The sequence below is a fragment of the Eutrigla gurnardus genome, assembly GCF_963514095.1.
Source record: "Eutrigla gurnardus genome assembly, chromosome: 1".
NCBI classification, from domain to species: Eukaryota; Metazoa; Chordata; class Actinopteri; order Perciformes; family Triglidae; genus Eutrigla; species Eutrigla gurnardus.
Genome location: NC_139915.1, coordinates 34,908,641 through 34,920,864, shown reverse-complemented (window position 1 = coordinate 34,920,864; position 12,224 = coordinate 34,908,641). Strand labels below are relative to the sequence as shown.

The 12,224-nt window shown below is 44.6% G+C and overlaps 2 protein-coding genes across 2 annotated transcripts in view; both read right to left on the bottom strand.

The window, feature by feature from the left end:
• The window catches only part of LOC311010708 (protein NLRC3-like), a gene marked incomplete at its 5' end in the record, with an annotated part of 65,599 nt that extends 64,325 nt beyond the window's left edge, over positions 1-1,274 (bottom strand). Inside the window, 2 exons of the mRNA XM_084005296.1 lie at positions 84-334; positions 1,270-1,274. Coding sequence (XP_083861422.1) covers positions 84-334; positions 1,270-1,274 — 256 coding nt within the window. The remainder of the gene's footprint in view (positions 1-83; positions 335-1,269) is intronic.
• Positions 1-12,224, bottom strand: part of LOC311015324 (uncharacterized protein) — a gene marked incomplete at its 3' end in the record, with an annotated part of 558,532 nt that overhangs the window by 202,282 nt on the left and 344,026 nt on the right. The window contains exons 25-30 of the mRNA XM_084012477.1: positions 7,357-7,503; positions 5,950-6,078; positions 4,881-5,072; positions 4,194-4,250; positions 3,104-3,238; positions 1,395-1,523 (exon numbers count right to left, since the gene is read on the bottom strand). Of these exons, the coding sequence (XP_083868603.1) occupies positions 1,395-1,523; positions 3,104-3,238; positions 4,194-4,250; positions 4,881-5,072; positions 5,950-6,078; positions 7,357-7,503 (789 nt within the window). The remainder of the gene's footprint in view (positions 1-1,394; positions 1,524-3,103; positions 3,239-4,193; positions 4,251-4,880; positions 5,073-5,949; positions 6,079-7,356; positions 7,504-12,224) is intronic.

The window sequence follows — 12,224 nt, the reverse complement described above, 5'->3', positions numbered from 1 at the left end:
ATTAAGAGTTTGGAAATATGAAGTTCTTCATATTGAATCCTTCTCTTCTTTCCACCATGTTAAATCTGTTAAAATCCTCTTACCCATCAGCACACAGGCAGCCAGCTCCTCCTGCTTCATTCTCCTCAGGAAGTCCACTGTGATCTTCTGAAACGCCTCTCTGCTCCTCCTCTGCTCTTCATCCTCACCGTCCAACAACTCCTCGTCCTCACTCTCCAAGCATTCTGGGTAATCTGGACTCAGGACCTTCTGGATCTTCTTCAGCTCGTTCTTCACAAAAGTGCAGATGTTCTCCTCCAGCAGCTGGAACAGAAGGATAAACTGAACATGAACTCTAAAGAACCCAACATGGGATTCATGTGTGGGTCTGAGCAGCATGGAGACCACTAGAACCAGTTCAGCATTGAATCTGTAGTGGATGTGGTTAATAGTGAAAGGTGAGCTTGTACATGTACTCACCATAAATATGGAGTCCAGGTGTGTTTGATGCTGCCGGGTAAACGGAACCTCTGAGATCTGCTGAACTCTGTGGAGAAAACCAAGTTCAAAGAGTCACTAAAACACAGACTGGAGATCACAAGTGGACGTTGTCATGGCGACGTCACCCGTTGGTTTGTGGACTACGGTTTTGAAGCCTCGGGTTCTGATGAACACAAGCGGCAGAGCGGCACCCTGAGCAGCAACGTTACTGGATCTGGATCCATGTGGATTCTGGTGTGAAGCTGCTAACAAAGTTAGCTTCATAATTCAAGGTCAACTTTACAGCTACATGTTAAAGTCATCTTAGTAGCTAACCGTTGGCTTCTCAAACCTGCAGGAAACCTCATTCAGGTCTTGGTCCAGATGGTGTACCTCCTGATAATAGACACGTCCTCGGGCATTATCAGTTACCTTAACACCTAAAATAAGAGTTTGCTGGATATAAAGTGTCTTACTTTACTACTCTACAACCTCCCTTGAGTGAGAGGAAGACGGTGCTCGAGTTTGGTGTCTGTTGGTTTGGAGTCTTTTTGTTCTTAGCTTAGCTTAGCTTAGCCTCCCCACTACTCTTCTTTGTCATTAGCCTTCATGTTAGCCAAGTTAGCTTCTCTCTAACTCTTAAGGTTTCTCGGCGTCTATGAGTCTTTTCTTTCAGAAGGTTTTCTCCTCACTGTCTCTTTAAGGTTTGATTGTATATTTATTATTTTGTAGTTTAATCCCAGTTAAAAACCATTTCATTGATCCTTTCTGTGAGAGTTTCAGTGAAGCACGACACTGTCACTCTCTCACATCATCGTGGCTCAGAAGACCTGACGGGTTGCAGGATTCAGGGCTGGTGGACTCTGAGTTACTGTTTAAGGGGGCTGGTCTAGACCTGATTCATCCTCTAAGGAGAGTTCAGGTTCAGTTCTTACCTTCCATCAGCAGCTAGGTTCCCTTTAAAGTGATAAGGGATACCCATCGACTGGTCACTCTTCATGGACACACAGCTGGGTCCAGGTCCAGGTCCAGGTCCAGGTGAGTCTGGTCTCTGCTGCTGCATCCTGATACCATAAATACACTTTAAGATTCTCACTAGTTAAGCTTCATTAATCAGTTTGCTTTGATTATATTGATGAGTCATGTTCTGAGAGTTGATGCTAGTGTCAGGATCAATAGAGTGGTGAAGTCCCGCCCCTCCATTTCCGGGACATAGGTCCTCAAAAGCAAAAAAATATCAATGCGATTCAATGGGTAGATACAAATTATTTTCTGGTCCCGTTTGAATTGTGCCATGGATTTCACATATGTTCTTTGTGATATTTAAAGAAAATTTTTCACGCAAAGAAGACGACAATTAAGCGCGAAGAGTTTTGATAAAGTTAGGTTTTGTGTGAGCCGCTTTGTGAACTACAGCTCCTCGCTGTTCTCGTCGCGAATGATATACGTCACCACCCGCCGAGTCCGAAGTCCGCCGAGATGGCTGTTTCTCTGCTCCACTTCACCGCTTTTTTCCAAGGGCAGAATAAAAGTATCGAAAGGGGGGAGAACCACTATAAGTCGGGTCATGTGGAGAGCCTCAACTTCGCCGATGGGGAGGGAAAAGGGCGATGACGTGACGTCACATACGCGACACAACATGTAGTCTTTATCATTGTGTTTTCTCAATGAATTTTAACTGAAGAATTGCACAATAAACGGTCAAACTCTTGACATGGAAAATTATAATTTAAGCCTATAAACAACATTTGTGTAATCCAAGGCATAACGACCGGGGGATCAGATAATAACTATTTTCCATCCATTGAACACCATTCATTTTTTTCGCTCCGAAAGGACCCATGGCGCCGTTACTTCCTGCTTCCGCTTCGGCACTCTATACTTTGAATGGATCTGGGTCACATGAGACCACGTGGACATGTGAACACTCGTCTTAGTGCTACACTCACACTAGGAGCAGTGGACAACGTTTCCGTTGCATTAGAACTGTATGGGGTGACAATGATGGGAAAACGGAGTTATGACTCTTAAAAAACTTTACATTTTGGTTGCTAACTCTCCACTGGGCATCGGACGGTTCTGGCCTCCACGTAGTCCATTCCCTCCTGATAATAGACACGTCCTCGGGCATTATCAGTTACCTTAACACCTAAAATAAGAGTTTGCTGGATATAAAGTGTCTTACTTTACTACTCTACAACCTCCCTTGAGTGAGAGGAAGACGGTGCTCGAGTTTGGTGTCTGTTGGTTTGGAGTCTTTTTGTTCTTAGCTTAGCTTAGCTTAGCCTCCCCACTACTCTTCTTCGTCATTAGCCTTCATGTTAGCCAAGTTAGCTTCTCTCTAACTCTTAAGGTTTCTCGGCATCTATGAGTCTTTTCTTTCAGAAGGTTTTCTCCTCACTGTCTCTTTAAGGTTTGATTGTATATTTATTATTTTGTAGTTTAATCCCAGTTAAAAACCATTTAATTGGTCCTTTCTGTGAGAGTTTCAGTGAAACACGACACTGTCACTCTCTCACATCATCGTGGCTCAGAAGACCTGACGGGTTGCAGGATTCAGGGCTGGTGGACTCTGAGTTACTGTTTAAGGGGGCTGGTCTAGACCTGATTCATCCTCTAAGGAGAGTTCAGGTTCAGTTCTTACCTTCCATCAGCAGCTAGGTTCCCTTTAAAGTGATAAGGGATACCCATCGACTGGTCACTCTTCATGGACACACAGCTGGGTCCAGGTCCAGGTCCAGGTCCAGGTCCAGGGGAGTCTGGTCTCTCTTGCTGCATCCTGATACCATAAATACACTTTAAGATTCTCACTAGTTAAGCTTCATTAATCAGTTTGCTTTGATTATATTGATGAGTCATGTTCTGAGAGTTGATGCTAGTGTCAGGATCAATACTTTGAATGGATCTGGGTCACATGAGACCACGTGGACATGTGAACACTCGTCTTAGTGCTACACTCACACTAGGAGCAGTGGACAACGTTTCCGTTGCATTAGAACTGTATGGGGTGACAATGATGGGAAAACGGAGTTATGACTCTTAAAAAACTTTACATTTTGGTTGCTAACTCTCCACTGGGCATCGGACGGTTCTGGCCTCCACGTAGTCCATTACCTCCTGGTAATAGACACGTCCTCGGGCATTATCAGTTACCTTAACACCTAAAATAAGAGTTTGCTGGATATAAAGTGTCTTACTTTACTACTCTACAAGTAGTAGAGTAGTAAAGTGTAACTGTACTTGATATGGCTGCTGTTGGTCCTTGTGTGAGTCTTTCTAACACAGACTTGACAGATTGTCTCTCTGGTTGCTGCTTGCTTGCCTCGAACTGACTGTTAATGGATGATTAAAGTAAAAAAATATCAAAGTTCCAACGTTGCCTTTGCTTCCCATGAAAACCTGAACCCTGGCCTGATCCAGGACCTGATACGTGTCTGTTTCTCCCTTCGTACCCGTTCCTGGACTTTGACCGGTTGCCTGTTTAGACCAAACCGGTCTCCCAACGCATCAAGTACCCAGTTTGGTCAGACCCACTTGGAGTCTGATGCTGATGCACCAGGTTTTCAAGTAGCTCCGATGTAAACCCAGCTTAGTTTAGCTGAGCTTAGTGTAGATCCACTTCTTTGGCATTAGCTGTGACGTTAGCCAAGTTAGCTTCTCTCTGACTCTTAACTTTTCTCTGGCTGGTCTAGACCTGATTTATCCTCCAAGGAGAGTCCAGGTTCAGTTCTTACCTTCCATCAGCAGCTTGTTCAGCCATAGACCGTTCACTGGGTGAATGGAGGAGTTTTCTGTGTGAAAGATAGAGAGAGGAAAGAGCAAAAGGAGGAGAGTATTAATCAAAGTGAGGGAGAGGAAAGGAAAAAAGAAAGAAAATAATAATAATAATAATAAATATATAAGGAGAGGGTTATCTCTGGTCAGGCTCTGTGGACAAAGAGGCATTGGCGTGGCTATGGGGCAGTCAGAACCGGTCAGGACAGCTGGATCCGGGAAGAACTTTCTGGATTTATTTATTATTTAAATGTAGGTTTTAACTGGATTATACAAGTTTAAATCTGTCTCCCGTCTCCTCCTCCTTGCTGCCTTGTCCTCACCTCCTTTGGGCCGCCACCAGACCCAGCAGGAGGTGGCTGGCCTGTTGAGGCTCAGATCCCCTTTAGAACAGACCCTCCTCTACGTGAGGTTGTCATGAAGTCTGGGATTAACGATTCTGGGATGTCGTGCATGGAGCGGGTTTGTAGCTCCACTTTCTTTCATCACTTTATTTTCTTTAGTAACAATATGCATTTGTATTAACAGGTCTGGTTCTTGCAGTGTTACAATGCTGTTTTGGGGAAATTCCAGGCTATTGCATGTCTTTAACTTCCTCGTGACGTTAGAAGATCCAGTTTGTTGTTTATGCTGTCAAGCAGACTGACCTTAATTTCTGTGGTGTGTCGGTCGTCTGTGTCTGTTGCAGAGTCTTTCTTTTTCCTTTTGGCTGGGGTGTTTTCTGGGTCAATGCCGTTTTGCAGGTAGACCGGTCACTCTTCATGGACACACAGCTGGGTCCAGGTCCAGGTCCAGGTCCAGGTCCAGGTCCAAGGGAGTCTGGTCTCTGCTGCTGCATCCTGATACAATAAATACACTTTAAGATTCTCACTAGTTAAGCTTCATTAATCAGTTTGCATTGATGATATTGATGAGTCATGTTCTGAGAGTTGATGCTAGTGTCAGGATCAATACTTTGAATGGATCTGGGTCACATGAGACCACGTGGACATGTGAACACTCGTCTTAGTGCTACACTCACACTAGGAGCAGTGGACAACGTTTCCGTTGCATTAGAACTGTATGGGGTGACAATGATAGGAAAACGGAGTTATGACTCTTAAAAAACTTTACATTTTGGTTGCTAACTCTCCACTGGGCATCGGACGGTTCTGGCCTCCACGTAGTCCATTCCCTCCTGATAATAGACACGTCCTCGGGCATTATCAGTTACCTTAACACCTAAAATAAGAGTTTGCTGGATATAAAGTGTCTTACTTTACTACTCTACAACCTCCCTTGAGTGAGAGGAAGACGGTGCTCGAGTTTGGTGTCTGTTGGTTTGGAGTCTTTTTGTTCTTAGCTTAGCTTAGCTTAGCCTCCCCACTACTCTTCTTTGTCATTAGCCTTCATGTTAGCCAAGTTAGCTTCTCTCTAACTCTTAAGGTTTCTCGGCATCTATGAGTCTTTTCTTTCAGAAGGTTTTCTCCTCACTGTCTCTTTAAGGTTTGATTGTATATTTATTATTTTGTAGTTTAATCCCAGTTAAAAACCATTTAATTGGTCCTTTCTGTGAGAGTTTCAGTGAAACACGACACTGTCACTCTCTCACATCATCGTGGCTCAGAAGACCTGACGGGTTGCAGGATTCAGGGCTGGTGGACTCTGAGTGACTGTTTAAGGGGGCTGGTCTAGACCTGATTTATCCTCTAAGGAGAGTTCAGGTTCAGTTCTTACCTTCCATCAGCAGCTTGTCCAGTTTTAAAATAAATAGGGCGACCCATAGACCAGTCACTCTTCATGGACACACAGCTGGGTCCAGGTCCAGGTCCAGGTCCAGGGGAGTCTGGTCTCTGCTCCTGCATCCTGATACAATACATTTAGATTTCAGATTCTCACTAGTTAAGCTTCATGAATCCGATAGAGAGAGCGAGAGAACAGAACATTGTCTACCAGCATGAGACCAAGGAGTTAACTGGGCTAGTTGGCAGGCTAATGTTGCTAGCTATAGAGCTAGCTGAGTATGTGCTAGTTATCTAGACAATCAGTGTTTAGACCGGGACCGACTGTATTTGCCATGAAGCCCTGTCTGACATCTGCAGGTAGTTTCTCCTTCCTGGTTTGATTCAGGAAGTCCCTGAATGCACCTTTCCCCGTTTAGAGAGCTTCCATGACTGTCCCAGATGACCCAAAGCATGCTGTCCCACATTAGCATCAGATTTGAGAAAGTGGGACGACTAGAGACCAACAAACCAAAACACATTCCAACAACTCGATGCATATTTTGTTGCTTGAATGAATCACAAACATGATTTGATGATTATTTATGACTGATTTATATCCTCAACATTCATTTAGTCAGAATCCTATACGTCACTGACAGCTTCTGATTGACATTAGCCCTGCCCCTTTTCTGTGACCCCGCCCCCTTGAAGCTGCGTCATTTCAGTCTAAACCTAGTAACCGTCCTGATGACTAGATTTAGTTGGAACAGGAAATAAAGGGACTGGAGATCAGGCGTGTCCCACATGAGCCCAGTTTTCTAGATGTGAGTCAAAAGCACAAACGGCTGGTGAACTCGATAACTTCACAGCTATGCAGCCGACGGAGTAAACAAGCAAACAAGAACCAGGACAAGAAGAGCTCGTCTTCCTTCCTAAATCACATTTCACCAGAGATGGAAGGAACAAAGTACAAATACGTGGTTACTGGACTTAAGGAGACTTTTCAGGTATCTGTACTTTACTTGAGTATTTATGTTTCTGACAACTTTGTACTTTTCCTCTCGACATGTTCAAACTCATATTTGTACTTTCTACCAGCGTTTCCCCTCGATGTTTTATAGCAGTGGTGCTCTGAGTTGGTAACCTAGCAACGCGGGGGGGGGGGGGGGGGGGGGGGGTATGACATAACAACCAACAGAGTCAAGGCATCTTGATTTAACCTTATTTTAAAGAGCTGTCTATTGTGTGTGTGTGTGTGTGTGCGTGTGTGTGCGTGTCTCTAGAGACAGAGAACGGATAAATAAAGAAGTTGGCATTAGCTGTGACGTTAGCCATGTTAGCTTCTCTCTGACTCTTAACTTTTCTCTGGCTGGTCTAGACCTGATTTATCCTCCAAGGAGAGTCCAGGTTCAGTTCTTACCTTCCATCAGCAGCTTGTTCAGTTTTAAAATGAATAGGGCGATCCATAGACTCGTCACTCTCCATAGACTCGTCACTCTTTATGGACACACAGCTGGGTCCAGGTCCAGGTCCAGGTCCAGGTGAGTCTGGTCTCTGCTGCTGCATCCTGATACAATAAATACACTTTAAGATTCTCACTAGTTAAGCTTCATTAATCAGTTTGCTTTGATGATATTGATGAGTCATGTTCTGAGAGTTGATGCTAGTGTCAGGATCAATACTTTGAATGGATCTGGGTCACATGAGACCACGTGGACATGTGAACACTCGTCTTAGTGCTACACTCACACTAGGAGCAGTGGACAACGTTTCCGTTGCATTAGAACTGTATGGGGTGACAATGATGGGAAAACGGAGTTATGACTCTTAAAAAACTTTACATTTTGGTTGCTAACTCTCCACTGGGCATCGGACGGTTCTGGCCTCCACGTAGTCCATTACCTCCTGGTAATAGACACGTCCTCGGGCATTATCAGTTACCTTAACACCTAAAATAAGAGTTTGCTGGATATAAAGTGTCTTACTTTACTACTCTACAACCTCCCTTGAGTGTAACTGTACTTGGCTGCTGTTGGTCCTTGTGTGAGTCTTTCTATCACAGACTTGACAAATTGTCTCTCTGGTTGCTGCTTGCTTGCCTTGAACTGTCTGTTAATGGATGATTAAAGTTAAAAAAATATCAAAGTTCCAACGTTGCCTTTGCTTCCCATGAAAACCTGAATCCTGGCCTGATCCAGGACCTGGACTTTGACCGGTTGCCTGTTGGCATTAGCTGTGACGTTAGCCAAGTTAGCTTCTCTCTGACTCTTAACTTTTCTCTGGCTGGTCTAGACCTGATTTATCCTCCAAGGAGAGTCCAGGTTCAGTTCTTACCTTCCATCAGCAGCTTGTTCAGCCATAGACCGTTCACTGGGTGAATGGAGGAGTTTTCTGTGTGAAAGATAGAGAGAGGAAAGAGCAAAAGGAGGAGAGTATTAATCAAAGTGAGGGAGAGGAAAGGAAAAAAGACAGAAAATAATAATAATAATAATAAATATATAAGGAGAGGGTTATCTCTGGTCAGGCTCTGTGGACAAAGAGGCATTGGCGTGGCTATGGGGCAGTCAGAACCGGTCAGGACAGCTGGATCCGGGAAGAACTTTCTGGATTTATTTATTATTTAAATGTAGGTTTTAACTTGATGATACAAGTTTAAATCTGTTATAAGACTTTTGTATAACCACATGATTTTAGTGTTTTAATGACTTTAGTATTTCCACTGATGACCTAAACAAGGCCTAAAGCTATCCTGCAGAACAGCTAACCGTTATCAGGGGCCCTGTGCACATGATGTCTAGTATTACGTTTTCAATGACGCGTTATCTCCTGTGCCTTTAAAAGACTCAAGTCACAACAGTGATTTGAGCACTTCCTCTGTAGCATCCTCACACGTTGTTGCATTGTAACTGCTCCTCTTGTACAAGATTAAAGTCAGACGTCGACTTTACTTCTGTCTCCGATCTCCTCCTTGGGTGAATTTATTCGTTTACGGGATAATTCTTTTAACATTTGGCGCCAAACGTGGGGCCCAATATCTGTTTCTCTTCTCCAACTACCGGACCTGAACACCTTGCAAGGCGGGCCCGGCTGGAGAGGAGAGCAGTGACGGGGTCCGAACGTAGGAGGAATCTGAGGCATCTAAAACAAATCGGGCAAACATAAAATTCCTGAGTGAGAAAGTTTTCACCATTTGGTAAAACGACTGAGATCTAGTATCTCGAAGACTGTGTCTGGTGCCAGTAATAGACAGAAAGGTTTAAAGTCCGGGGGCTTAGGTCTGAAAAGCGTTGAGGGGGTGGGAGACCCGAAAAGCGCCGCGAAGCTGCATGTCTAGGATTGCTCGAAACAACAAAGCAATCCAGGATTCTCAACTTGCCGAGAAGGGTTTTACCAGATCGGACGAAAAGGTTTTCTACTCATTTAGCAAGACACAGAGAACTGTGTTGACGACAGTCGACCAGTTACAAAAAAAAAAGGAGAGGAGGGATTCTCCTATCGGGTAGTTTTTATTAGGAGGGAGTCTTGCTAAGTCAAAAAAAACGAGGTCATGCACCTCGGAGTACTGGGTCTGAGAACAGTATAAGGTACGTCTTTGGAACGACGAGACCTACTTTGATCCCTACCTCAAAGTACTGGGTCTTGAGGCCAGTTACACGTCTTTGGAATGACGTAAACTACTTTGATCCACCAGGCCGCCTGAGTTAACAAAAAAGGAAAAGCGCTATCACTCAGGTAAGACAAATTTAAGTTTTTATTTAAAAAAAAAAAAAAAAGGTTTAAAGTTGTTTGTGAATATATATACAATTTATATAGAATAAAATAGAATAGAGTGAACTAGATATAAATAAAATAAGATGGGTAACAGCCATTCGTGTTGCAGCCAGAACACGGAAGCTGAGTATAAAGAAAAAGCAAAGTATATGCAAAGGAAAGATGGTTTTGAACAGGCTCACATCTGGTTGACGGAGGCAGAAAACAGATACAAGGGGCTGCTGAAACAGAAGCAGGAAGAGCAGGAAAAACAAGAGCAGGAGAGAAAAGGAAAAGAAATACCCAAACAGACAAGTTCTAATCTTTATCCTGTTCTTTATTCTCGCCGAGGGCAACGGAGAGATGAGGACGAGGTTCCCCTGCGTCTGATGCCTGTCCCTCCTCCCTACCCGGATCAGCCCCATCAGCTGCGGCCTCCGCCGCCTCCACCTCTCCCCGAGCCGGTTCAAGTCTCAACCCCCTCCAGGACGATAGGGCACTTCTCACCACGAGCCCCAAGACACCCATGGGATGCAGGGTGTGTGGGGGTGACCCGCAGCGGTAAGACATGCAGCCCTCTTACATCACCACAATTTGAATACGACAGTACCGAATGCGTAGCAAACATCTATCCCATGATTGAAATGCTAAATCCTCGCGCGGGAGTAGAACAACAGCCGCCGGTAGTCAGAGTTTACCGTCGTTGGACGGACGCGGATGTAAAAGAAGCCACAGCTGGCATTCCTCACCCTCAGACCAACAGCACAGAGTTTGAGATACAAGTCAGGAGGGTGTGTGCCAGCTACTGGCTAAATACGCTGGAAGTAGAACAGGCGCTCCGACACGTTTTAAAAGGCGATTGGTGTCTGGTTAAGGGTAATTGGAATCCCCTAAATGCAGCCGACGCCAACAATCCATACGCGTTTAATACCGCCGACTGGTCAGCACACGTAGATCGGCTCTTGATAAGAATGGTTGCGCAATACCGTGGTAGAGCAGATTACTTCAAAATTACTAATTGCAAACAAACAAAAGACGAACCAATTATGGTATACTTCGACAGACTCAAAACAGTCTTTGATGCTAACAGTGGCATAGCTTCCGATAAAAGATAGTCGGATAAATAAAGAAGGGAACAAACTTCTTGGTTACAGAAACATGGCGTATTGATTTTAGGAGGTTATGATAAAAATAGCTCTGAATGAACAACAGCTGAGTAGAAGCGCTTGTCGACCGTCGCGGAGAAATACGTGTCTGGTCTAGTGATGTGTCGGTCGCGAACGATCCGGCTCTAAGAGCCGGCTCTTTGAAGTGAACGACGGGAGCCGGCTCCTCACTGGGAGCCGATTAATTTTTTTTTTTTTTTTTTTTTCTCTGCTAGTTTTGGTGAAAGCCACAGGTGATTGGTCAATATGTGTGGCGGCAACTGCGTGTTCATACACAGAGCAGTGGGGGCGGGGGACAGGGAGGTTCAGACACACACAGCAGTGAGCACACGCACACGGAGGGAAACAAGAGAGCGAGAGAGAGGACGAGAGAACGATCGAGCTAGGGAGAGAGAGAGAGCGCGACGAACAAACGGTGAGAAAATGAGTGACAGCAGCAGGAAACGTTGTAGAATTTGGACCCATTTCAATGCTATAAGCAGCTCAAAGGCGGAGTGTAACTTGTGCAAGGTGAAAATATCATATAGAGCAGGCTCCACAAATAACCTGCACAGGCACATGAGGACCTTCAATGTAAATAGTCCATCCTCTTGCACATATGAAATACGTGGTTACTGGACTTAAGGAGACTGACAACTTTGTACTTTTCCTCCCGACATGTTCAAACTCATATTTGTACTTTCTACCAGTGTTTCCCCTCGATGTTTTATAGCAGTGGTGCTCTGAGTTGGTAACCTAGCAACGCTGGGGGGGGGGGGGGGGGGTATGACATAACAACCAGCAGAATCAAGGCATCTTGATTGAACCTGATTTATTCAAACAAGTAGCTGAAGCCAGATCTATTTGCACAAACTACACTCTGCAGCTGAGCATTTCATTTTTCTTGGCTTTTCAAAATAAAGCTCCAAGGCTCTTTTCAAGGTTCAATTGGGGTATGGGGGGCATTTATGCTGATCCACATACAAGTGGCCAAATGGTCTCCTTGTAACTTGTTCCTCAGATCCGTCTTCACCTCAAAGTAAAAAGCTAATAAAACAGTATTTGTGGTAAATGTGAGAAAGATCATTGCTGTCAACATTCCCCAACTGCGTGCATCCATGAAAGCACATGGAGGACCTTGGAACTCTCCACTTACCAGGCACCCTTTGCATCACATCTTTGCCCCAAATGGGTCAAATAAAGGTGTGGTTTCTCAGCTTTACTCATTCTTCCGGACAGCTTCCTATAAAGAGCTGTCTATTGTACGAGCTTGGGCTGGTGACTTTAAACAACATGTGGGTGAGATTAAGCCTGACTGGAAGAGGATATGGTCCTGGATTGTTGTTGCCTCGAGGAACCCGGATCACCAACTGATCCATTTCAACTACGTTCA